Raw genomic sequence first — 25,520 nt, forward strand, 5'->3', positions numbered from 1 at the left:
TAATTCATTCGAAATATGGCGTTAACCACTAAGAAAGCGAGAGCAATTTCTTAAGAAAATCACGTAAAACACTAGGATATCTAGACTCTAATATTTATTGATGTATCAATTGAAACTAATGCGTAGATACGTTTAGTGGTAGCAGTTTTAAACCCTTAAATAAATATTAACAACAAAAAATAGGAAATTAGACTCACCGATAGACATCCTGTGATGGAAGAGAAGGTGCTGTTGGAGGGATGTAGGAGTCTTCTTGGGTTGTTGGGGATAAGTTTTGAACACATGGGGGAATTCCTAAAGGCGAAGAAGTAATTGGATGACTCACGTTATGTAACAAAGGACTAGTTTCATTTTGCTGTTGGGCTACAGTGGTATAACTGGAGGAATAACTCGGCCATCGTTGTTGTTGATCGTCAGAGTAATTGGCGTACATTTTTCGGTCACTTTGGGATCGCGAAACATATTCGTTTTTCCGATTGCCTGTTTGAAATTGAATTGTTACGGATCATTCAGTAATCCATTCTGTTTGAAACGTAAAAGAGAAGCGAGAGGTCCGTCCACTTTGTGTTCTTAGCCTGAAGTGAATTTTGCCCGGCTATAACACGACTCTTTGTACTGCGACTATTTAGATAAGATAAAGCAAAGCCAATAAGAACAAAGTCAAGAATACGAAGTCTATGCTGACAAACATAAGAACTGATAAATTCGCAGCAGGTAACAGACAACATGAAGGGAGTCGTGAACGCGTAATAACAATTAACCGAAGACTTCTCGGACATGGCTTTAACCGAATGGACATCTGTCTAGCTGGCATTGCTGGGACTCCAAGTTTTGAAAACATTACATTGCAGTTATGATCATCCTGACTTGGTTTATATTAACTTTGAACCCAGCTAGGGATTGAGATAAAGAAGAGGAATTGTGTCGCAGAAATGTGAAAATTGACCAAGTCGTAAATGTGCAATAGGTTTTTGGATAAAACGTTGAACAAAGTAAGTTTATGATGTCTTTGAGCATAGCCAATGAGATTTGCGGTTGCGACAGCAAGATCAAGGGGGCTTGCACGTTGAGATAAGTAATAGAATCGTGTCCCAGCTGTCGGAAGTGTTGCACACTCCTGTAAGCCAAGCTTCTGGACGATATAACTAACAGGTGGTAAAGTTTTTGGATGATCCAGACCAATGGGCGATAATCTGTTTCCACTGTGAATGTCGTCCCTATGATGTAACAGTGGAATCTTTCGCAGGCGTGTACCACTCCCAGCAATTCTCTTTCTATCTGTGCGTAGTTTTGCTGTGTTTGCGTGAAGGATGTGGAGGCTTATTCGATTGGCCTTTGGTCTAGTAGTAAGGCTGCGCCGACGCCTATGCCACTACTGTCCAAGGATATCGTAATCGGACATTTTGGGTTGAAGAACACCAGTACTGTAGCTGCCGTGATGATTTGTTTCAATTTATTGAAAATTCCTTCCGCATTGGAGTCCCAAGTGAATGCAACGCCGTTTCAAGTAATGCGCGAAACGGTGCCTCTTCCGAAGAGTGTTGTCTGAGAAATTTGGCCATCCCCAAAACTTCTGTGGCGTGGTTTTTTCTGTCAGTGAAGGTATGGCTTGTATGGCAGTGATTTTTGATGGGGCTATGGCCAATCCCTTAGGCGTGACGGTTAAACCCAAGTATGTGTTCTATCGCGATGCCAATTGCATTTTCTCTGCGCTGAATATCAAGCCGTTTTGTCTTGCTCTTTCACGGACTGCCACTATCTCTCTGTTGTGCGTGTGTGCTCGGGTAGCAACCAAGAAATCATCCGTTGATATGTGCGTGTATGGGAAACTTGACGGCGGTTATATATCGTGGATGATCCGATGAAAGACTGATGAAGAAGTACATATCCCCAAGGCACACCTCCGGAACCGTCCAAATGGGGTTGCAAATGTGCTAAGTCTTGAACTATCTTCATCTAGTTCCACCCGCCAGAATGCGCTTTGGCCGTCGATGAAAGTGAAGACTTCAGCTCCATGCAACTTGGAAAAGTTTTCTTGTGCTGTTGGTGTGGGATATGGCTCTCGTTTAACAGCTCGATTCAAGTTTCGTGTGTCCAGGCGAATTCGTAGTCGTGGTTCGTCGTTCTCGTCCTGTCTTTCTTCTTGTTTCTCGACGACGACCATGGGATGTACCCACTCTGTTGACTCTAACACCGGCATAATGATACCTAAATTGGTAAGGCTGAACACAAAAACTGTCTACTCCTCCACTGTATATCCTCTATGGTAACCGACACGAAAACAAAAACATTTAAATTCATCTCATTTCGGGCCTCAAGTGTTTACTTTTCAGTCCACTACAAACACATCATAACTCCTCATGAAAATATTGAAACTTAGCTTTACCGTTCTTTCGAGCTTGTAGCCACAAAAAAAATCTAAAACAGTTGTATAGCTTAATATGTAAACACCCATTTCAAATATTATTATCAAAAGATGTTCTTGGAATAAGGAAATGAAACAGAGCTTTAAAACTGCATAACTACTAAAGGCATCGAAATTGCCTTATATATATAAATACTAGCTGTTCCCCTTGGCGTTGCTCGCGTGTACTAAGAACTTCCATCAAAATGATATACAGAATGGGTAGATTTTACCGATTCGACTAATATTTTTGTAGCACCCTAGGAGCAGCGAAGACACTCGGCGTTGCCCGTCAGCCCCTAGGGATGCATTTGTTTTATTACTTTTCATGCGGACATTATTCCATAAAGAAGAGATTTTGAGTTTTTGTCCGCCATTTAAAAAGATGGCAACAAATCGAACCCGAAAGACCGCATTCAGCCCGTCTATAGGTTAAAGGAAACCAGTGTACAAAATATTTGCGAAATGGATTGAAACGCGCGGACTTTATTGCATAGAGAAGATTTTTTTACATTTTTGAGCGCCATTTATTAAGATGGCGGCGGATTGGAAAAATCTTTCTTAGTACGCACCTACTACTTACGAGTAACGTTCCTGCAAATTTTCAGCCTTCTAGGGCAAGCGGTTTGTACTGGGCGTTGATTATCAGTCAGTCAGTCGGGACTTTGATTTATATATTGATATTGATTTTCGTTTTACTTAATGAACAGGGAAATAACGCGAAAACTCCTGCCACAGTCACTACTACCACTACAACTACTACTACAACTGTTACGTCTCGGGTCGAACTAAGAGCTTCATCATACACTGCGATGTGGCTAAGAGCCCCCTTAACTGCACTGACACCAAAAACATCGTAGTGTTTTTACCTCTCCGAGTGACGATGACGTCACGGAGAGGTTTTACACTGAACGTGTCTGTGTGTCTGTCTGTGTGTCTGTCTGTCAGACCCCACGTGACCGCGTTCGCAGTTTACAAATCGGAGCAAACGTGTTCGCCATTTCCGAACTGCTTTCACAGTCACGGAAATGGCTCCTCTACTTGAGCTCTCACACCACCATCTTCTGGTCTTTGTCCATCCCACACGGACACCAGTCTGTACTTACTGGCTTCTAATCACCACCATCTTTTGATCTTCGTCCATCCCACATGGACACCAGTCTGTACATACTGGCTTCTAATCACCACCATCTTCTGGTCTTTGTCCATCCCACTTGGACACCAGTCTGTACATTCTGGCTTCTAACACCACCATCTACTGGTCTTCCGTCTATTCCACATAGACACCAATCTGTCTCATTAGCTTCTACTCCATTATCATCGTTTGGTTTTAGGATATACGCGGCGATCAGCTAGGGTTACGAGAAACTTCTAGCCTCCCTAAGGTGGGATCGCCACCAAAGGTTTTCGCAATTGCGCTTTTTCCTTACTATTATAATGGAAACGAATCGTATATATACCCCAAAATTTGAAGAAAGCGGGCAAGAGGGGTACCCTTCACTTTAAACGTCAATATTAGCAAAGTTTGAGATGATAATAGGTATAACTTTATTTTAAACGATTTAACTATTATTAATGTTAATTATTGAAGATTAAAATAATTAAAAATAATTATATTTATTTTAATATTAATGATAATCTTGTTTCTCAACTCAAAATTAATACGGAAAGAGTTAAAAAGCAGTCTATGTTTTTGTCTGTGTGTGTCCGTCCATTGTTACACTAGTGCGTCGCGTTAGCAGTTAGCCTTGTGTTGATCATACAGAACCTTAATATTCCCTTTTCCATAATATAAAGTGAATATGTGGAAGTATTTTTCGTAATTATGTTGCATTTAGTACTTTTGTAGCTTTAAAGCTCTGTTTCATTTTGATATTCCAAAGATTTTTTTTAATATTGTTGTTATTTGAAATGGCTGTTTATATATTACTTAAGCTATACTACATCTGTATATAGAATAATCCCTGGTTTAGTGATTTCATGAAGAAAACTAAGACCTAGACTCCGGCGGGTATATTAAGTATCATCCGCAATAGGCTTAGTGAACCAAAGAGTAAATAATTGAGGCCTGAGGTGAAGTAAACTTGTGGCTTTGATTTTCGTGTCTGAAATGAAGAGACATCAACGGTTCAGAGTGAGCCGAAAGTTAAATACACTATTAAATAATCAGGTTAAGATTTTATAATAGAAGAAAAGATCATGGTGGCAATTAGAATGGCAAAAGGGCTAATGGTAAACGGGTAGTAGCTACAGACTTTTTTCTCTTTATGGTGCGCATTGATTATTAGTGCGTCTAGCTACAATTTAGCTTTGGTGTTATTTAACATTAACATTCATGTTGGCAAACTAAGAATATTGTTGAGGTGAGACGAGACGATAGTGTTTACACTGCAAACCAGTTGTGAATGTAGCTATCAGAATATACGGTAAACAGCTGAAGCGTAGACTTCATTTCCTGTTCTTTTCCCCATTGACTGATTTCCATGTGTCCAAGATTTATCCTTATTGGATGTAAAATGTTGTCTGCTTTACTGTATTATTCGCTATGCTTGGAATACTGTTTCAATATTTCGTAAATTTTTACTTCAAAAAAGAGAAATAATTCCATATCTAGATAAATAAGTTTGTAGTAGTAGACCTCTTGACTCGGAGAGGTAATATTTTGGTTTTCCCAACTTGTTTCATACTGCTGTACCCAAAGATCATGTAGTGTCTACATAGACTAGGAACCCTTCCCGGTTTCCAGTCCCATAAAACTTGACCTTCAGTTGACTTTTCTTTCTAGAACAAAGTCACGATAAGGTTATAAAGAACGTGGATCAAGCAAAACGGATATATTTACACAGCTATAATTATTACTATCTCGAGTGATAATAAAAATATTTCAAATAATTTCACAGATAAATACAACGGAAGTGAAATGATATCTCAAGTGATATTAAGACGTTTCACCATCCCTTTGTCAGTCATCAGATCATACACTTTGATTTGAAAGAGACAGAGTGGATATATTAATTTTAGGTGACCACCAGCTCAAGATTAGTCTCATAACACGTTGGTGATATGCAGGGAAAATGTGTATCGTCAGGAGTTCATAATAACCCCCCTTCGGGGGGGGAAGTACGAAACTGGTTAAAAAGCCCGTAACAACAAAGTTTCGCCGTAAAGCTCAGCGGATTTATACACCGCTTAACTCCCAAAGAAATAGTTACCCCAATGATTAGCGCCCACGCGCATTAATTTGCCATATTCCGGGTTAGCACTATTTTTATCTTGTGATTTAGGGAGCGAAAATGGCTCGCGAGTCGCCGTCTCACGTCTGTCGGCGCGGTCAGCCGCGGTGTACATTAAGCCTTGGCTAAGAAGTTGGCTTTGCAATGGTTTCTAGTTTTCTACAAAACATTTAAACGATAGTCATTATTGTTTTCTTGTGATATGTGTGATAATTCCGTGGTTAAATTAAAATGGTATGGACAAATTGATTCCCAGAATCTTTAATATAAGAATTCCATAGTGTTTCTACGTCCACATACTCGCCATTTTTCTTAACGACGGAGATCCCTGCCAAGTTTTGGAACGAAAACCAAGGAGTATAGATACAATCTACTGTAAAGTTGTATGTCCATCAACAGGCTAGTCCTTTATATGCGCAACGACAAAATCTTGTTGTTCGCGATTTTTAACATTAGCTCTATGGCAAGTTTCGTACTTCCCCCCGAAGGTGGGTTATTATGAACTCCTGGTATCGTGTTTACAGGCGCTAGTAGAGCAATTAGTCATAATAATTATATTGATAAGATGTCGCTTATTTTTGATTTCGTTAAACATCGCGAAACAAAATCTTAAAGGCAGAGTCATTTAATAATTTTTTTAAATCCATTTATAGAGGTAGGACAAAATAATACAAGTTTCGTTAAAAAAGGTGAAGATTTCACAAAAATTATTTTGGAAATAATTTAACAAGTTGGGAAACCAAAATAATCCTCTCCAAGTCGAGACCAGGGCTATCTATCCAACTAATTTTTCTTTTTTAAATAATTAAATATATATAATTGATATTATCGAAAACGGATTACGTACTAAGAACGTCGGATCATAGCTTTAGCCTCTGTTACCATCCTCGCATACTTCGTCTGCTTATATTTTGACTCCACCCACAAATTTTGCACATAGCGACTTCTAGTGATCGAAAATGTCATTCTTATCTCTATTTTTGTGGTTAAATATATTTTTTTTCCGAAATTGTGCCAGTGGCAGTGGTAAAACAGCAAAGTGGACAACAATGCGATATAACTCCCGATTTAGTGGAATTAATTTTCAATGTTGAGAATGGATATAATTGATGTTTCTTTAAGTATCTGGTTTTTATTTCTTTGCACTAAAATTACTATTGTAGTACAATTTTAAGTAATCGTTTTTATTTACTTGCCTTATGCAGTATCTACTTTTAAAGCCCAAAACATAAGAGAATAAAGCCGATAATGGCGAGCGCGAGCTTTGAAATTATAAGTCACTCCCATCAAAATGTACAAATTAGTCGAATATGGGTAGGGAATTTGCTACGTTCAACATTCTTCTTACATAAATCCGTTTTTGGTACTACTTATTTGAAAGGTTTTTAACAATGGTGGTCCTTTCCTCTCAACTGGTTTTCCAGGTTCAGTAAAAACCCTGCGTAGTCATAGGTAGATAGGAATAACTCTGAGCGGTTTGTAAAGGTTGGGAAGATTCACCACCGGCCGGGGCGAGCTGTTTCCGCCCTGAACTAGCTGCGGTATGAGGCAAATAGGGGACGTCAAACAGTGGAGTGAGTATTAAGGGTGAGTGATAATTTACGAGAGTAATCAGGCTCGTCCGGAAGCCCACCATAAAAGTATTTTAATGAAACTAGAGGGGGTTACTCCGAGCACCACTCTTTACACTGACCAAGAGACGCTCCTCGCTCTTCCTGCGCCCACGTGTTCGACTCACAGTTAGAGTTGCCAGTAATAGGCTAACAGAGTCACGCACGATCCCTTGGAATAACTAAAAGAATGGAGGTTCTCTTTAAACATAACGTTAATACAAGAAGTGATATCTGGTTTATTAGGGAGAAGGTATAAATTCGCCTCCACATTTCTAGCTCTTTATCTGCAGTCCAAACAAACGTAGCCCATCCGGACGGACTTAATCCCCGCCGCCTCTAAATTACAACCAGCCAGCATCTCATTGGTTCTTTAAAACTCACGTCAGCGCAACGCGAATGACGAAAACTACGTATTTTCCGAATGAGGAGAGGCGAAATAGCCCGGCCTCCATTTACGTCCCCCCTTTTTATTTTGAAAGGGGACTGGGACTATGGCGCGCGAATACTTAGGTATCTTAAACCTTCTCCCTAATTAACTAGATATCACTTCTTGGTTGATATAGCCGTAAGCTCATAAGATATGGTCATAAGTTTGTCACTGGTAACTTAGAAACTGGAGCTTGTCATGAAGTGAGTGAGGTAGGTCATTGATTCGTGGTAAAGCAACGTCTGGTGAGGCGCTGTCAAAGGCTTAGTACTGCAGACTAATAGGAAGATGGACTGCAAAACCGTGTGTAGTCAATTCTCGCGTCGTTCTCGAACTAGCTCTTATCTCTCAGTAAATCTTTAACATTACAAAGTATAGAAAGCTAACAAAGTCCTTGCGGGCCACGCAGGGTGTCGTCGCTGCTCGTCTGCAATAAAGTTAGAGTATGTACTTCTTGAATTATTTAGTCCAAGTGAGGAAGATGTTCTAGACAAGTCACACAGAATAAGCGCGAGGGACGAACGGGGAACGCCTAACGAAACCGCACCGCACCGCACCAAACTTCCCGACTTCATAGTTTATGAGCAAAACGGGATATACGTTTGACCAAGTCCTATCAAAGAGAATACAACAAGAAGAGGAGTGGAATATTTAACATGTACCCGAAGTTATGGGTACTAGCTCGCGCCTGTCACGTGACCGGGTGATTCGCTCCGCCTGTTTAGTCGTCTGCTTATACCTCTTGCAGCTTTCATTTAACTATGCAATCATATTTTCGCAAGTTTATATTGCAATAATTATTTGGTATAGAGAATCAGACAGATTGAAATGAAAAAAATTTCCTCGTTATCTTGTAGTTTATTTACTTTATAGCTTTTATCTTTTGGTATTGGTTGGGTCTAAAATCATTTCATTCTTTAAGCAGACGACATATTCCGACCAATGAGATGCGTAGCGAATAAGCCAATCACCAGAAACCATGCTGAGAAATAAGGCGGTAGCCCTGGACAAATGTCTACTTTAAATTTTATCTGGGCCAGTTTTAAAATAAAATTTTTGAGGTTTACTGAGCATGTGACCACTTAATTAAAAAGGTTGGAACGTTAACCATTTAAATGACCAATATTCAGTTTTTTAATTAAAAGTGCTTGGGCTCTACTGGCCACGTGTCCAGTTTAAACAAAAAAATCCTTATTCTCAGCCTTCCAAAAAACAACTGAGCGTTACTGTAGTTTCCTAACCCTGGAAGCCATATCGTTTTGGCAAAAGCTTAATCTTCTCATGGACGAACCAATACTGAAGGACCGATGGTAGCTAGCCCATAGAGCCCCATACTAAGCGACTAAACAACTAATGTTAAGCTTACTTCCCCTTTTCAGCCCCCAAAATGGAGGGCGGGGGCTATGAAAAATACTGAGTCAAATCTCGGAAAAAGCTAGCGCATCTAGACAAAGTAAAACGTTAGCTGCTTCCCTCTTTAGAACGTTGATTCCCCCACTATCCGGTTTGATACTATCTACCGCTAGAAGGCGAATTAGGCTCTTTCAGACGATCCAACTTTTTGACTCAGCTCGATGGGTCAAAAAGTTGTAACAACTTGCCCAACTTTTGAAGGGAAAAGTGAAATAAATCTTTCCTATTCACACGACTAAACTTTTACCACCAAATGGAACTTTTTAAGCGCCACCTACCTTGGCACTTACGAAATAACCCGCGAAAAAGGCTTTTTTTGTAATTCATTTTCATTGGCTGGAGAAATGAACTTAAAAGGTTGAGTCAGCATAAATTGGATCACTGATCCAATTTTTCCTAGCCAACTTTTTTGGTGACTCAACTCAACGAGCGTCTATTCACACCATCCAACTAGTTGATTCAACTCGAGTTGACCCATCAAGCCGAGTCAAAAAGTTGGATCGTCTGAAAGAGTCTTTTTTCAACTTTCTCCCTCTGCCATTGGTCCTTCAGTATTGGTTCGTCCATGATCTTCTACTCCTATTGCTTTTATTCTCTAGCCACCTTGGTTTTAGTAAAGGGCGTTTTACCAGCTAATAAAAGTGTAGGAAGAGGTCGTCTATAATAAAATGAAGACGAGTTAGCCTAGGGAGTATCGTGTACAGGATATTGAAGCGTCGTCTGCCCTCCGTGGACCGTCGCCAATAATTATTATACCTATAATATGTTCACTCATCACGCATCAAACTTTCATCCGGGATTAAGAAAATATGTAGATACAACTTCCGCGTGCTGGAACCAACTGCGTGGCTGCACCAGTCTCAACTTTGAATTAATAAAGAATGACGGGGAAATAGTGTCATCATAAGGTACGTTCCATAAGTATATACTTCGTAATGCTAGAGACTTACAGCTCGAGCTAGTTCGAGAACGACAACCGAGAGTTGACTAGGCCCTATACTCGGTTACTACTTCAAACAGAGAATATTTAGTTAACGTAGTGTAACTTCAACCAGGGATAGATTTAATTTTAGAAGTAGGAATAGAGAACGGTTAGTATTTACTTCAGTCCGACTCATAGACCACCCAGTATAGAGCCCCTCCCTCCAACACGTAACGAAAAGTTTAAATTATCTTATTGGCTGGTTCACTTAAACTACGTTTTGATGACGTTGCTGATGGGGACAGCGAAAAAATAGTAACGTTATTCCTTTTTACCTCTGTCGCTATGACCCCCCGCCTCTTCTTTCATACCCACCCCCTCTCCGTCCCGTGGAAGAAAGGGGGTCCGGGACTTTGACGTGCGCCCACATTACAAGATCTGTTCTCCATTCCTACTTCTAAAATTAAATCTATCCCTTCTCTAACAGAAGCACATTCGGAACAATAACAAACAGGGTATAGCTAATAAAATGAAATCAGAAATCAATAATGTCTAGCAGTATGTACACGTTGGACGCGTGTTGGGTTCGGGATTTGATGACAAGGTTTGGGCCATGCGGAGCGACGCGCGTAACAGAGCAAACAGCCTTTGTCATCGTCGCCTATCCCCAGTATGCACTCTGAACCTTATCGACACTTCTTTTACAATATTTCCGAGTCAGCTAATTGAACAAAAAAGGTCAATACGTGTATACATACAGTAAGCAGGCTTCTATTGAACAAGGTGAGTCAGGCCTTGCTTATACTTTTTGGCCGCAAGGATCGCCATAGCTGACTGACCCGATAAACATCTCCTCCATGCAATGTAGGCTACCTTTACTACACACTGTATCGCTAAAAAGGAGTAGAAAGCATACCAGTTTAGTCTCCTTCAATTTAAGTAAAGAGTAATGAAATTCCTTGCGCATGGTGTCAATATTGTTTTCGCACTGAGAACTAGACGGTTTGAGTACTAATATTAAAAGTAAAACGTCATTTTGATTCCCGCCATTCAGAAAAGAGTTCTATTTACGAGATTGGTTGAATCTCATAGGCTGAGAGAGGTAGGGGTAAGAGGTTCGGGCTAGCAGACACCACTAAAGCAATGGCGGCAGGGGAGTAGTCCTCGTTTTGAAGATTAATTAAATGCCAATTATTTTGTAATAAGAGATCAATTATCTAAGTCCTGACTGACTGACAGACTGACTGATAATCAACGCCCAGCACAAACCGCTTGCCCCCTAGAAGGCTGAAAATTTGCAGGAACGTTACTCGTAAGTAGTAGGCGCGTACTAAGAAAGATTCCCCCAATCCGCCGCCATCTTAATAAATGCCGCCCAGAAATGTAAAAAATCTTCTCTATGCAACCAAGTCCGCGCGTTTCAACCGATTTCGCAAATATTTCGTACACTGGTTTCCTTTAACCTATATAGACGGGCTGAATGGTCTTTCGGGTTCGATTTGTGGCCATCTTTTTAAATGGCGGCCAGAGATTTATAAAGCCTTCTTCATGGAATAATGTCCGAGTGAAAAGTAATCAAAAAATGCGTGTCCGTAGGGCTGACGGGTAACGCCGAGTCCCTTCGCTCCTACAAAAATATTAGTCGAATCAGTAAAATCTACTTATTCTTTATATCATTTTGATGGAAGTTCTTATTACACGGGAGCGACGCCGCGGGAATAACAGCTAGTTTTTTTTTATAAATTTAGAAAAAGGCCGTTATTTTAAGATATACTGTTAGGTTCCCTAACCTTTTCCTTAAAAGTTATGTAAAACTCTTCAAATTTACTTGGAAAACAATTAAAATTTTCAATTTTACAATTTAAAAGGTCATGTTTGATATTTTTGGGTTTTAGGAGACTTTCTACTCCTGTAATGAAATAATTCTCTATGCCGTAAAGGATTGGGCACGTGTTACTGGAGGCCAATAGATTTGGGACAGGCGTCGATACTCCGTTTTGGGAGCCCAACCTGGCAGCATATAGCCGGAATGAATTGGCTTGTGGTGTGGTGTAGTGTCGTGTGTGTGTTGAATTGGTCCTCGGGCGCTTACTGCCGTCCGTGCTAAGAGACCGGAGCTGAGAATAAACGGACCAGACTGTAATAACAGTATTTCAGAATTCCCCGCTTGATGGTAGAGGCGGGCCACTTTCATATTTGGCACTAATTGTTTCCGTAAATATAACTTTCGCCGGTGCTTTTATAACGCGACTATACGGTAATGGCAGTAAACACTTTGAGCTGTATTAAACTTATGGTGAATTAATTAGGGTGCCACTAGTCTAGTCTACACTATACCTAAAATCAAACCATAGAATACGTAAATATTGAATACCACAGAGATATGATTATCGGGTTTCTAAAAGGTTTTGTTTGTTTGTAAGGTGGAATTTTATTATATAATTATAGAAAAGACCATTTTTTTCGCCGTTGAATATACAAAGGACTATTTGAGTCGAAAATTTTCTATGATATTTACAATTAAAGACTGGAGTGTTTAAAAGGTTGACCCCTGTCATTTAAGCAAGAAATTTAAACGCAATGCTAATTTAATTAAAGGAAGTGTACCATTGGTAAAATCAGAAGTAAGATGAGACTAGAAGTAAAGGGCTCTATCCTGGCACTAGTGAACAAATTTGAGGATTTTATTCGCCGCTTCCATCGCGCCTACACTGGAGAGAAATAAAATTGGTCTAGTTCCAAAACATTTCCAACCCCCGTTCCCCTCAAGCTAAAGCCGGGTTTGTACACGGACGAAGCGGGTGCTGCTTGAATCTAGTTCAGCCCCCGTCTACCACCACCCGAGAGCGTCTCACGTTTTGGAGGGAAAATTGAGAAACCGCTACCAGAGGGCCAACCGTTGGTGTCTTATCAAGAATATTCACTTTCGCCAAGTGAACAGTTTGGTTAGCTCAATACTTCTAGTCTCATCTCACTTCAGGTAAAATGCCATAGGAGTTACATTTTCGAATCGAAATTGATCATAGAACCCACAACATACTTCAGTCCTACCAAAGGCTAATAAGATATGTTCCAAAAGTATGACACTACCTATACTTCGTAATGCTATGCTCGAGCTAGTTCGAGAACGACGGAAGCGAGACAATTGAAGTCCTACACTCGGTGGTTAATTTTGCATGCAGGACTTCCATCTAGCCCTATTTAGTCTGCATTACTAAGCCTTTGACAGCAGCGCCTCACCAGGCGTCACTCTGCGAGAACCTATGACCGACGTCACTTCGTGACAAGTTCTTAGTAACAAGAGTCAAACATATGGAACATACCTTACGAACTTATGATATAATACATTCTCCCATTTACGACACAGAGTGCAATTTGATTTTAAATTAAAATTAAATTTTTAACGACTGAAATAATCTAAAACAGATTTTTACAAATTTCGTATAGGCCCTACTAGCATACATTCAAGCATTCTTGTCTAGTTGCCTAAATTTCGACTACGATAAAAATTTGATCACCTTTAGTCACGAGTTTTTCTGATATTAGTAAAAGCATAAACTCATGATCTACCATTAAGTAGCTATGATTTAACTATTTTTATAGCAGAGTTTTCTGTCGCCCCATGCAGTCTATAGTCTGTCTCACCTCAACTTGGTAAAAAATGTATGAAACACTACCTTCGTGTATGCCTTCCTTTTAGTGTACTTTTAGTATGGAACTTCGAACTCATATAAGTAAAAAGCATAAGTTCATGATCTACCGTTAAGTAGCAATGATTGAATATTTTCTATAGTGGACTTTTCTGCCCCCCATGAGGTCTATAGTTTGTCTCACCTGAACTTGGTAGAAAAATATATGAGACACTATACCTTCGCATAAGCCTTCCTTTTAGTGTACTTTTAGATGGAACATATAAATAAAATTTAAGAAAATCTCTCCTCGAATTGCTGGTGGTAAAAATTTGTTTTTCTTTCTTAATTTAAGAACCTCAGTAGCGTAAGGAGTGGATCTGTACTGCGCGGTCAAAGGCTTAGTAATACAGACTAAAGAGGAAGATGGACAGGAAAACCGAGTGTAGTCTGCAGTTCTCGCTTCCGTCGTTCTCGAACTAGCTAGAGCTGTAAAGGCTCTTTCAGACGATCCAACTTTTTGACTCAGCTTGATGTGTCAACTCGAGTTGAATCAAGTAGTTGGATGGTGTGAATAGACGCTGGATTTGTTGAGTCACCAAAAAAGTTGGCTAGGAAAAATTGGATCAGTGATCCAATTTTTGCTGACTCAACTTTTTAAGTTCATTTCTCCAGCCAATCAAAATGAATTACAAGAAAAAAGCCTTTTTCGCGGCTTATTTCGCAAGTGCCAAGGTAGGTGGCGCTTAAAAAGTTCCATTTGGCGGTAAAAGTTTAGTGGTGTGAATAGCAAGGATTTATTTCACTTTTCCCTTCAAAAGTTGCCAAAGTTGATACAACTTTTTGACCCATCGAGCTGAGTCAAAAAGTTGGATCGTCTGAAAGAGCCTTAAGTCTATACTAGCATTACGAAGAACAGGTTTTGTCATACTTATGGAACATATCTTATAAACTTATGGTTAAAGTTTCTACTCCACCATACCTCATGTATCTCGAACTTCACTTCAATATTTGTGTAAGCACTGTAAGAGATTCATGTTAATGGCGCTAGCTAGTTATTTTGGCAAAAATACCCTAATCACGACACACCAAATGTAATAAAAACGAACGTTTTTGGGGTCTGGTATACGGCCATTAAACTCATAAAAGGCCTTAGCTATACACCGATATTTTGGCTAGCTGTATCGCGCTGAACGAGGGGGGGGGTAATACCTACATATCGATAAAAATGTATTTTCAATAGAGTTTCAGTGGGAGTTGGCGAAGGCGAAGGCGGAACGGGGATCAAAATCACGAGGTCGTATTTCGTGTCGCGCTCAGTGACATTTTTCGAACCATCATTTCTGAAAACGGGAGAATAATACTTTTAAAGGGCAAGTGTATCATGATGCCTAGATCAGAGTCAAAAATGTAAATTCAGAGAATTTTATGAAATTAGGGTATATTTAATTAATAAAAATTTGGAGTATTTTTCACGAAATCTAGTGGAATATTGTCCTTAATTTTCAGAATCAGGCATAATGATTTTTAGTAAATTAATGTTAACAGATGGCGGTAAAAAACCATTTGAATGGCTCTGAATTTTCAAGAAGTTGTGGGCTAATTCAGTGAGCACGTAAATGAAGGAGAATCAAAGAGGGAAGGGGTAAAGTAACTATAACGGCAGAGCCCGAAATCTCTCTCACGCGCACCTCCCTCGGCGCAGAGCCGAGAAGCCGAAATTACGTAAACAAACTTCTGATTTTTTTCTCTCTATTGTGCCGATTGCGCATGTGCTGAACCCTGATACCGAGCCACAGCTTAGTTGGCACCTGTTTGAAGGGCGGGGGGACAGACGAAGAAGTTGGTCTATATCTAAAGCTCCTTCTCATAGGTACTCACTGGTTAAATAAATTGAGAACTGGATACAAAGAATGCCAAATAAATTCTGAGTAATGTGTGCAGTGATTTTTGTGATTTAAACAACCATTTTTAAAGATGGCGGTGATTTAAACAAATCATGATTTTAACGAGTTCTATACAGCACAATGAATTTGGGTTCAAATTGATTGCGAAATCGACAAATACAATGCCCAAAATTTTCAGAAAACCAGTTGCACAGACAGAATGTTTTTCTCTGTAATTATAAAAAGCCATCATTGAAATATGGTGACCAAAATCCAGTTAGGTTATACAGAATATGTTGTTACATATTGATTCAATTTAGTGTAAATTACCCTGAAAATAAATTAAAATCAGTTCCGAAACGATCCAATTAACGAAGTAGTTTCAGAGACATAACTGCTTTTGTAAACATTGTCCGCCATTTTTCATGATGGCTGAAAAACAAATAGTGGGTTTGACCAGCAGGTTAAACAAAACATGAAATCCGAAATAAAATCACTGAAAACATCGATTTAAATTACACCTAAAACTCATCAATTAAGATCGGCTGAGATATAACCTTTATGTAACCAGGGGAGATTTAATTTTAGAAGTAGAAATGGAGAACAGAGTAATCTGGGCGCGAGTCAAAGTCCCGGACCGCCTTCCACGGGACGGAGGGGTATGAAAGCAACGTCATCAAAACGTACTTTAAGTGAGCCAATAAGATAATTTAAACTTTTCGTTACGTGTTGGAGGGAGGGGCTCTATACTGGGGGGCTATGAGTCGGAATAACTGAAGTAAATACTAACCGTTCTCTATTCCTACTTCTAAAATAAAATCTATCCCTGATGTAACGTTCCAGCCACCATTGCAAGTTAACGCAAAATCATCCAATAAGTGTAGCTCCAAAATGTTTTAGAAAACATTCTGATGAGACTTTCCCTTGTATGTAGTTTAGGAAAGAAGCCATTTCAGGGGCGGGGGAGATACAAAACGCTTACAGGAGTCATACATATAAAGCGCGACACGAAGGACATAGTCCCCAAGTCCATTCATTCACGACTCTTCGTCGCCATTCGCGCCTTTTAAAAACAGAGGTTACACCAGATAAGATTGTGTTGCCATTGCACGAGCTGACCGTTTCTTATATATATATATATATATATCATTACTGTCATAAGTAAACTTAACCTCCTCAAAGTTCAAAATTTTGGATCAGTTAAAGATTTGCTACAATGAAAGAGTGCGCAAAGGGTTTAAGGGGTGAAAAATGCCTCCACTATACGTCAGAAGCCCGCATTTTACTTTGTAAAGTTCATCGCCATTTTGGTTGGTGGAGCCATCTTAAGTAACACCCCTTTGACCTCTCCCGATTGTGGGGAAAACTTAACTAGAATCTTAATCTTAACTGGGAATTGTAATTCTGACGTCACAATATTAACGGTTTAACTCAACATGGTAGACATAAGAAATAGACAGGCATAAGAAATTATAAAGATGACCAAAACAGAAAAGTCTGTGTTTGAATGAAACATAATGTGCACGGTTACTTTTTACCTCTCTGAGTGACGGTGACGTCACTGTGTTAGCCTTATGCTTTCCTGGTAGGATTTTGATATTCACGGCCAACGAAATGTTTTAAACTTAGTTGTGAATTAATTTACTTATGGACGTATGGCTTTTTTTGGTATGACCGGACATTTCGAGCTCTTCCGTTGTTGCCGCGTTAGATTCTTTTGTCCGGGATTGTTCTTTGGAAAAATGGGGACATCCGACGTCGCCTTGTAAATCATTATTGATACTTCCTAACCCACAACGAGAGTGAGAGAGTGACTGCACGTGGTTCAAAAGAACCAATGAAAATCAATGATTTCTCTATTTAAAATATTTAAATATTTATAAATATATCATAAGTGAAATGCCACGTAGGGGTCATGCCATGTGATTTATATGTAAAATATGAAGGGGTAACACTAGTTTAACAGTACTCTTATGGGTGTAGTTCTAATTCTGTGCTCTAATTTTTCAAAATGCTTCAAAACATTAGCATAAGTTCATAAGATATGATCCATAAGTTTGTAACTGGCTACTGAGAGCTTGTCATGAAGTGACGTAGGTGAAACGTCAGAATTCTGGTGAGGCACTGTCAAAGGCTTAGTACAGAGTAAATAGGAAGATGGACTGCAAAATTAACCACCGAGTGTAGGACTTCAATTCTCGCTTCCGTCGTTCTCGAACTAGCTCAAGCTGTAAGTCTCTAGCATTACGAAATAAAGGTAGTGTCTTTAGGAACATATCTTATAAACTTATGAAAAAGTAAAAGAAATTTCGCTTAATCTTGAAGAACACTATAACGAGTGGGCAAAGGGGGCGAAAATCTCCCCTACTAAGCGTCAGACCCTCACTTAGCCAATCAGGAGCCATCCCACACTAGCCTTTCACTCTGTGAAGTTTTCCGCCATTTTAGTGGAAAGGGGAGGAGCCATTTTAAGCCACACCTCTCTAGCAGCTCCCCAAAGGCCAAGAACAGTTTCAATGCACCCTTAAGACCAGGGAATGTTTTACATTTGGCATAAGGATCAAGTGTATAGATAGGCCTAATTTTAGTTAATAATACAAACTTATATAGAAACTTTAAACAATGGTCAAAATACCAGTTTATTTCAAAAGGTATACGATCAATTTGTCAAAGTCTACTCTAACGACATATACGGTACATCGTTTCCTTATTGCACCTAAACTTTCCACATTTTCGAAGATTCAAAATGAGAAGAAAAATGTTACTAAAACCAGAAGTAGGATAAGGCACTAGAAGTAAAGAGCTCTAGCATTGGTAATAGATCCTGGTACTAGTGAACAAATTTGAGAGGATTTTATGCCGCTTCCCACGCGCTAAAACTAGAGAGAGAGAGAAATTGGTCTAGTTCCAAAAACATTTCCGACCCCCGTTCCCCTCAAGCTAAAGCCGGGGGTGTACACGGACGAAGCGGGTGCTGCTTGAATCTAGTTCGGCCCCCGTCTACCACCACCCGAGAGCGTCTCACGTTTTGGAGGGAAAATTGAGAAACCTCTACCAGAGGGCCAACCGTTGGTGTCTTATCAAGAATATTCACTTTCGCCAAGTGAAGAATTTGGTTACCTCAATACTTCTAGTCTCATCTTACTTCTGCTAAAACGTAGCGTAACTCCAAGAAAAGATGGAACAAAAGCGATCTTCTTCTCAAGAGAGCGAGAGAGCGAGAGAAAGAGAAATATCTGGCGCACCTACTCGAAGTCAAAAGAGAAACACATTTTTTACGAGCTGGAAAGATCTTTTGTAAAAAGCTGTAAATTCGCCGCTAAACGATGTTACAGCTATTAAAAGGTTCTCTCTCTGTGCCTAAGCTACACGCAGCTGTATCTGAAGCCCCCTAGGCTACAAAAATTGAAAGCTATAGAGCGTGCAGGAATACTCATTAAAAGTAAGACGAGTGCCTGCTTTTACAATCAATATCTTGTCAGCGTAAACGAGCTTTAACACTGAAAAAGACCCGTTCGCAGTTTCCCCCAGGGAGACTCAATTGAGGGGAGTCTACTTTAGGGACTAGAAACATTTCCTGCTCCTTCTCTCAGCCTTAGCTTCACTGTAGTGTTATCAGATCAGGTTTGTCAAGTAATGATTCAAAATATCATCGCTCTGGCAGCAATGGAGAATGGCACATAGCCCCTGTTGTGAAAACTAAGCCTATACGACTAATCAACTCTTATGATCAGAACAGTTCGCAAAAACGTAGGCCCATAAACCATAGCCTAGTGGCGGTAGAGAGGAGGTGTAGACTCTGTATCCCTCCCTCTGGACGCGCTCTTGTAAGAGGGGATACGGTACGCGACCAGTAGGGGGATGACACTGAGCTAAGAGATAGACGGGTATGACGTTTGCATACGTAGTACTGTCATTTCTCTATAGTAACCAGTAAGGATCATTCCATTAATGCCATAAGAGAGGCTAAACACCATTTGGGCGGGGACTCATTCCTGGGTTATTTCTATGCGTAAAGAAGCACAGCAAAAGGCAGTCAGAGTTGCCTAGCCTCCCGCGTGTATAGTTAACACGGGCTCCGTCTGGTGTAGGAACTCAACGCGACGGAAATAACTTCCGATGGCGGTCCTGCCCCTATGCGATTCTTTCTCAGCAATTATTTAACTTGTAGAGAAACCAACACGCAGAAACGGAGGGATCTTTTCCGACTCGCCAAGAAGCAACGACAGATGGAGACACCGTTCATTGCATGCGGGAGGCGAGCCAACTCTCACTGCTTCTACCGGTGCTTTTCGTCGCAACCCTATGCCCCTATAAAGTTCCACTTCAGCCATGTCAATAATGTAATGGTCTATACAGTTTTAGAAGCAAGGAGCTAGGCATATTTAGTCTCACCACGTAACTCCCCCTGTAAAATATCTCCCTGTTTTATTTCACTCTATAGAGCGAATTGCACGAAGCGTCGAGTAACTGTAATTTCTTGTGATAAAACTTCAGAACCCAAAAAGGTTTTGAGTCCTAGATTTAAATGAATATTTGCAGCTTTCAGTCAAGCTTTAATAAGCGTGAGAAGTAGAAGATATGCTTGTTATTAATTGACTCTAGTTAACTAAGATGGTAGATATCGATATAAGTGTAATGTGGCTTGTAATGCGAACGCGTTGGAGGAGGCTCGACTTCGGTACACCTTGGTAATAGAAAATCCAGTCCAGTATTCTTGATGGTTTTTGGCGGAAGAAGGTTGAACGAATTCGACCAAAGTGACATTGACGACGTCAAGTAATTTATGGCCCGTTTTTATTTGATCCTCATGTCACACGCAAAGAGCACAACCGCGCAATTCATACTCCGTCTTTCTGAGAGGCACGCACTTTCGACATTTTTGCGTTTTTTCAACCGGCAAGTATCAAAATTATCACAAGGTAATATTGTAATTCAAGGGACGAACTTGCTAAGTTACTGCCCGGGGGACTGTGTGACAGTTTTCATCTCGAGTGTTTATAAGTTGGTGGAGCCTTAGGTGAGGATCTATTTATTATTTGTTGAATATATTTTTTTCACTACAAGAGGCATTTCACGCTGCATGTTTTTCTCAGCGTCATCTAGCGTCAGAAATGTTTTTTCTGTGTCTTGGTTTAAATTAAGACCTATTTTTTGATGGTGGATATTAGACGACATGCGCTTTCACAGAGCCAAGTACATTAGTTTCATTCTTCACCGCTGGGGAGAGTCATTTAGAAAAAAATCGAATTTCGATTGTGGTTTAGTTTTAGAAAATATTCATTTATGTCGAACGAGCTCAATGCGGTATCTCTGCAAGCTCTAAAGCCACGTTCACACTTACATGAGAAACCGGTTCGAAGTGATTCAAAACGGTTCCAAAATTTAGTGTGAACAAAACTGATACTCGAGAGGCTAATTACAAACGCGGTTACTTGAAGTTGCTTCGCTAACCAACTTAAAGCGGCTTTGGAAGCTAGTGTCTAGTTTTCAGGGGTATTTCACATGGGATAAGATTAGTATTAATGGTATTTTCTCCGGTCTTAGCAGACAACACCAACGAAAAGATAAGCAGACAGCACTAACAGAAGCGTTTTGAGGTGTTGAAATCGCTTCGAAGTAGCAGTAAAGCTTTTAAAAACTAGTAGGGCAATAGAGTTGATAACCGACTCCCGTGCAAGTGTGAACAAAGCTCTAGTGACAACTTTCAGAGCTTGTCTATGAAGTAAAACCGGATTCGTCCCTTGTAATTGTATTTTTACCTTGTGGAACCACTTTTATGGGGTGGAATTTATCTACCGCACGTATTGTGAAGTTCCTTGAGTTTCGAGATGTAAACGTCTTCAACGATAGGATTAGAGGACATTTTTTCGTAGGCATACCCGAGGAATGGAAGAAGCTACGCCACCGCGTGACCTTGTCAGGCTTTACAATAGATTACAGCCTACGTTTTTGGTATAGTAACTCGGGGGAAACCCATTTGCCAAAGAACCCATTAAAATAAGAATCTGAATTTCTGTATACTAATAACAAGTCGGGATTCGGCGATTAACTGGTTTCGTCGGAACCTGATGAATAGCACTGTGTGGAGAAACACAAAAATGGAAGCTATCTTAAAGGCTAGAGATGTAGCAGTATTAATACTGGGAATGAGGATAGTTATTACTGGGGTTGGTAATTTGAAAATGAATGGTATCAGTTTAATACTTAATTAACAACTCAAAACGGTATTTTTACCCCTCCGAGTGACGATGACGTCACGGAGAGGTATTATACTGCACGCGTCTGTCTGTGTGTCAGTCACCGCGTTCGCAGTTGGATAGTCGGAGCAAACGTGTTCGCAGTTGGATAGTCGGAGCAAACGTGTTCGCAATATCCGGATTTCTTTCTTGCTTACCCAACTTGTTTTAAAACTTAATACTATAAAATTCCAAGTTGATGCGATTAAAACAGAAAAGCAAAGCTATTTGTTTTAAAGAAGACCGTACCTCGATGACGCTAAGTACGGAACATTGTAAAATAATACATGCAACATATTTTTTCCTATTTCGGTATAAACTTAAAAATTTGTGTCGTAATAAAAACGCTGTTGTACAATATATTTTGGTTGTATAATCTAAAGAATTTCTTTTTGTAATATTTTACGATCAAGGAGACGGAAAAGTCGTCCTTCAATAGAACCAACGGCACAAAAAGAGACACCAGCCGGGCAAAGAGTAGCATCACTCAAAAATATATTTATTTCTCTGTAACAACCGAGGGGCAGCCCACTTTTGTTATTAACTGAAGAATTTATACATGAAACTAGATTTGGTTACCAAAATTCTAACAAACTAAGATCTTGAGTTATTTTTAAAACAGCAATAAAGCTTTATGGCTAGGGTTGAGCGAGTACTCAAATTTCCGAATAGTATTCGTTTAATTCGAATCGAGTATTTTGTTCAACGAATCGAATTTGATATTTCGAGAAAAATAAGTATTCGAATTACAAAATAATTATTCGAAAAGAAATTCGAATAACCGATTAAAATACGAATACAGTTCCCTAAACCGAGTAATGTTTTCCAAAGGGTTAAATTCGAAAAAAAGGCTTCTCGATTGAAAATGGGAGTTACTATGGTCACATGACAATTATCAAGCGGTTTTTCAATGTTGGGTTTTTCCGCTCACAAATTAGTCTTAGCGTGGGAACCGGTAGAGAAAGGAAAATTCCATTCTTTGCGAAAACTACAATATTTTAGACTGATATGTGTATTTACAAAACGAATATTCGTCTGCTAAAACCGAGTAATCGTATTTTCAAGTACTCGTTTTGAAAAAAAAAAACTAGTACTGCTAGGTGTATTTAGAAAAACAATTAATCGTTTTCAAACAAATATTCGTCAAGTAAACCAGAGTAATCGAATCAAAAGCAATGTAAACAAGATGGCCCCGGGTCACACTACATTTTTGCGCTGACAAATTAACACCAAAAACTGGGGAACAAAGGAATTAGTTGTACATATCCCTGGATTTAATTATAGTCATGTCAACATTCAACTAGGTCTAGATGGAAACAGAGAAAAGCCCCTAATCTTAAACATCGTGTATTATTCTGCAACAGTTGCCATCGCAATTTTAGTTCTAGTGAATCCTCCTGGCATAAGATTATGTTATAGTCTTTAACGCCATGGCGTACGAAACATTGTTTCAGTAGTGAATTGCCCCTCGTGTAGCAGCCTGAAATGGTCCTCAAACAATTTTGTTTCTCGTTAATGAGTAGGGTGGAGACCATTTTAAAAATTAACCATTAAATTATTGAAGAAAGTGGTTGATAAAATTTGATAATAGTGTTTAGCTCATGACATGACCCGCCGCAGCTATAGTACAACGATTCATGTTTCAAGATTAGGTGGGACGAAACCAACACCCTCTATGGTCCCCACCCTCCCTCAACCATAAAACATCATGGACAGAGAAGGTGTGAAAAGAAAACCAGCCATGGAATGTTTAGATCATGTTTAGATGAAAACAAGATGTAAAGAACCTTTTTACTGCTCATAAAGATTTGGTAAAAGTGACTGCACCAATATAAAAACTTCAGAAGGTCGGTTAAATATTAAATTTTTACCCCACAAAATGTACAAAGTAAGAATAATAGTGTTTGGGTTCCTGGTTGGCCCTTGGGTTGACGAGCATTTAGAAAGAGCTGTGACGTCATGGAGTTAAATACTAAACTAACAAATATAAGAAAACTGGTTTATAAAACTTTTTCAATAAAAAGAAAAAACCCAACTTAAATTTAATTGAAAAGTATTTCTTAAGTACAATTTTGCCATGAAACCAATAATTAAACTATAGTTTTCACTATAGGGGCTATAGAAAATCCCCCCTTTCTCAGCTTAAACTTCAGTGCAGTGTTGTCAGACACTCTGTGAGTCAAGATGGTCAAGTAAGGATTCAAACTGAAGTTCTAGCCTTATCTCTGCCTTTTCTTGACTCACCAAGGTCATGGCAACATTGGGTGACCTGCGAAAACCCCCTTCAGCGGCAAATATCTATAACATGCAACATTTTACAGGAATAACCTGAAAACCCACAGCCATGTTATTTATGTAATTTCCCATAATCAAACCGCAATGATAATTGCATTGACAGCTCAGGTTACTAACATTGGATCGCTGCACAGTTATGAGATATTAATTTCTGTATCCAGTAAAGATGGGGTCAATCTTTAAGCCAATATTTTCAATGCTTTACTTATATTCTTATAATAGGGACTAGACAGTACTGCGTCATGCAACGTCAGTGCTAAAAAACATACCAGGAGGTAAAAAAATAAATAAAATACCATTATGGCGCTGGGGGCAGAGTTACGTCCGAATTACCAAATTCCTATTGTTGTGCATATGCCAAATTTATTAACAAACTTACACAATTGGGATAAATCCTTGAAGACAGTTGATAAGTCTACAATTTTAAAAGTTTTTGCTTGTTCAAACTTCAAGTCAACACCTGCACGACACTAATATAATATCCTCGCTTCACGATGTAAAGCTGCAACTGAAATATTTCCTGGACAACAGGTTCCAAAGGCGATACTTGTTAAAGTCGCAACGAATCCTGGGAGGTCAGTCTAGGGGGGGGGGGCTCTAAGGGAACAATCCAACCGGTGTGGACACGTATAGTTAAAACGTTCACTGGGGTCCCGTGGCGGCATCTTTTTCAACGTCTTGAAAAGCGAAACAAGGAAGCTTTACTCACGGTTTGCAGGTGGCCGAAGAAAAGGTGGACCCGCGTGACCCATCCCCCAACGTGCCACGCGTTGAAAAAAATAAAATATCGACGAAAAGAAGGCGCGAATATTTTTGTACTTTGAACCGTCCATGCTCTAGAAGGACCCACAATCCAAGCATTTTTTTTTTGAAACCAAGGAGGTTAAATAGCCCAGGAGTGTGCCTACAATAGGAGCCAAATAGATTCGAGTAATCCATTTCAAAGATACAGGGAATTGTCTTGAAGATATGATAACCAAATACCGGTAATATTTATATATATAAGTGTGTGTACTGCGCAGGCTCCAGAACAGGGTTGCCATAACATTTTCAAATCACCTGAATATTTCTTTAACTTTTTATTTGAAAAGCTAATTTTCTATTTTAATAGTATATTGTAAAGAATATTAATTTCATAAGCAACTCTTCAGGTTGGTACTAAATTGTTATGTAACAAGCAACGCTGGTAATTCAACATGGCAATTTTCGATATCGTAAACACAAGGCCTTTTTCCCCTCCCCTTTTCAGTTCATTCCTAAAATTCCCCAGACTTATAAGCCCATTACTTAAATTCCCTAACTTTTTAATCCATTTTAGAAATTTCACAACTTTTTGAAAATTTCAAAAATTTCACAACTTTTTAGAAAATTTCAAAAATTCCACAACTATTCAATCCATTTTAGAAATTTCACAATTTTTGGAAAATTTCGAAAATTCCACAACTTTTTAGAAAATTTT

The 25,520-nt window shown here is 39.4% G+C and overlaps 1 protein-coding gene and 1 long non-coding RNA gene across 2 annotated transcripts in view; both read right to left on the reverse strand.

Moving 5' to 3' along the window:
* The window catches only part of LOC149629880 (uncharacterized), a 47,258-nt gene extending 46,678 nt beyond the window's left edge, over positions 1 to 580 (reverse strand). Inside the window, exon 1 of the mRNA XM_089851566.1 lies at positions 198 to 580. Within this exon, the coding sequence (XP_089707692.1) occupies positions 198 to 433 (236 nt within the window). The 5' untranslated portion in view covers positions 434 to 580. The remainder of the gene's footprint in view (positions 1 to 197) is intronic.
* Positions 581 to 6,152: 5,572 nt separating this feature from the next.
* On the reverse strand, positions 6,153 to 25,450 carry LOC149629883 (uncharacterized). The gene is made up of 3 exons (XR_016374379.1): positions 24,441 to 25,450; positions 15,858 to 15,959; positions 6,153 to 15,757 (listed from the first exon to the last, which is right to left on the reverse strand). It is a non-coding gene; the product is annotated as an uncharacterized LOC149629883 (long non-coding RNA).
* Positions 25,451 to 25,520: the final 70 nt, after the last annotated feature.

This window comes from Phalangium opilio, unplaced genomic scaffold (genome assembly GCF_054372755.1).
Source record: "Phalangium opilio isolate 3A_F unplaced genomic scaffold, DU_Popi_V2 ptg000105l_1, whole genome shotgun sequence".
Classification (NCBI taxonomy): Eukaryota; Metazoa; Arthropoda; class Arachnida; order Opiliones; family Phalangiidae; genus Phalangium; species Phalangium opilio.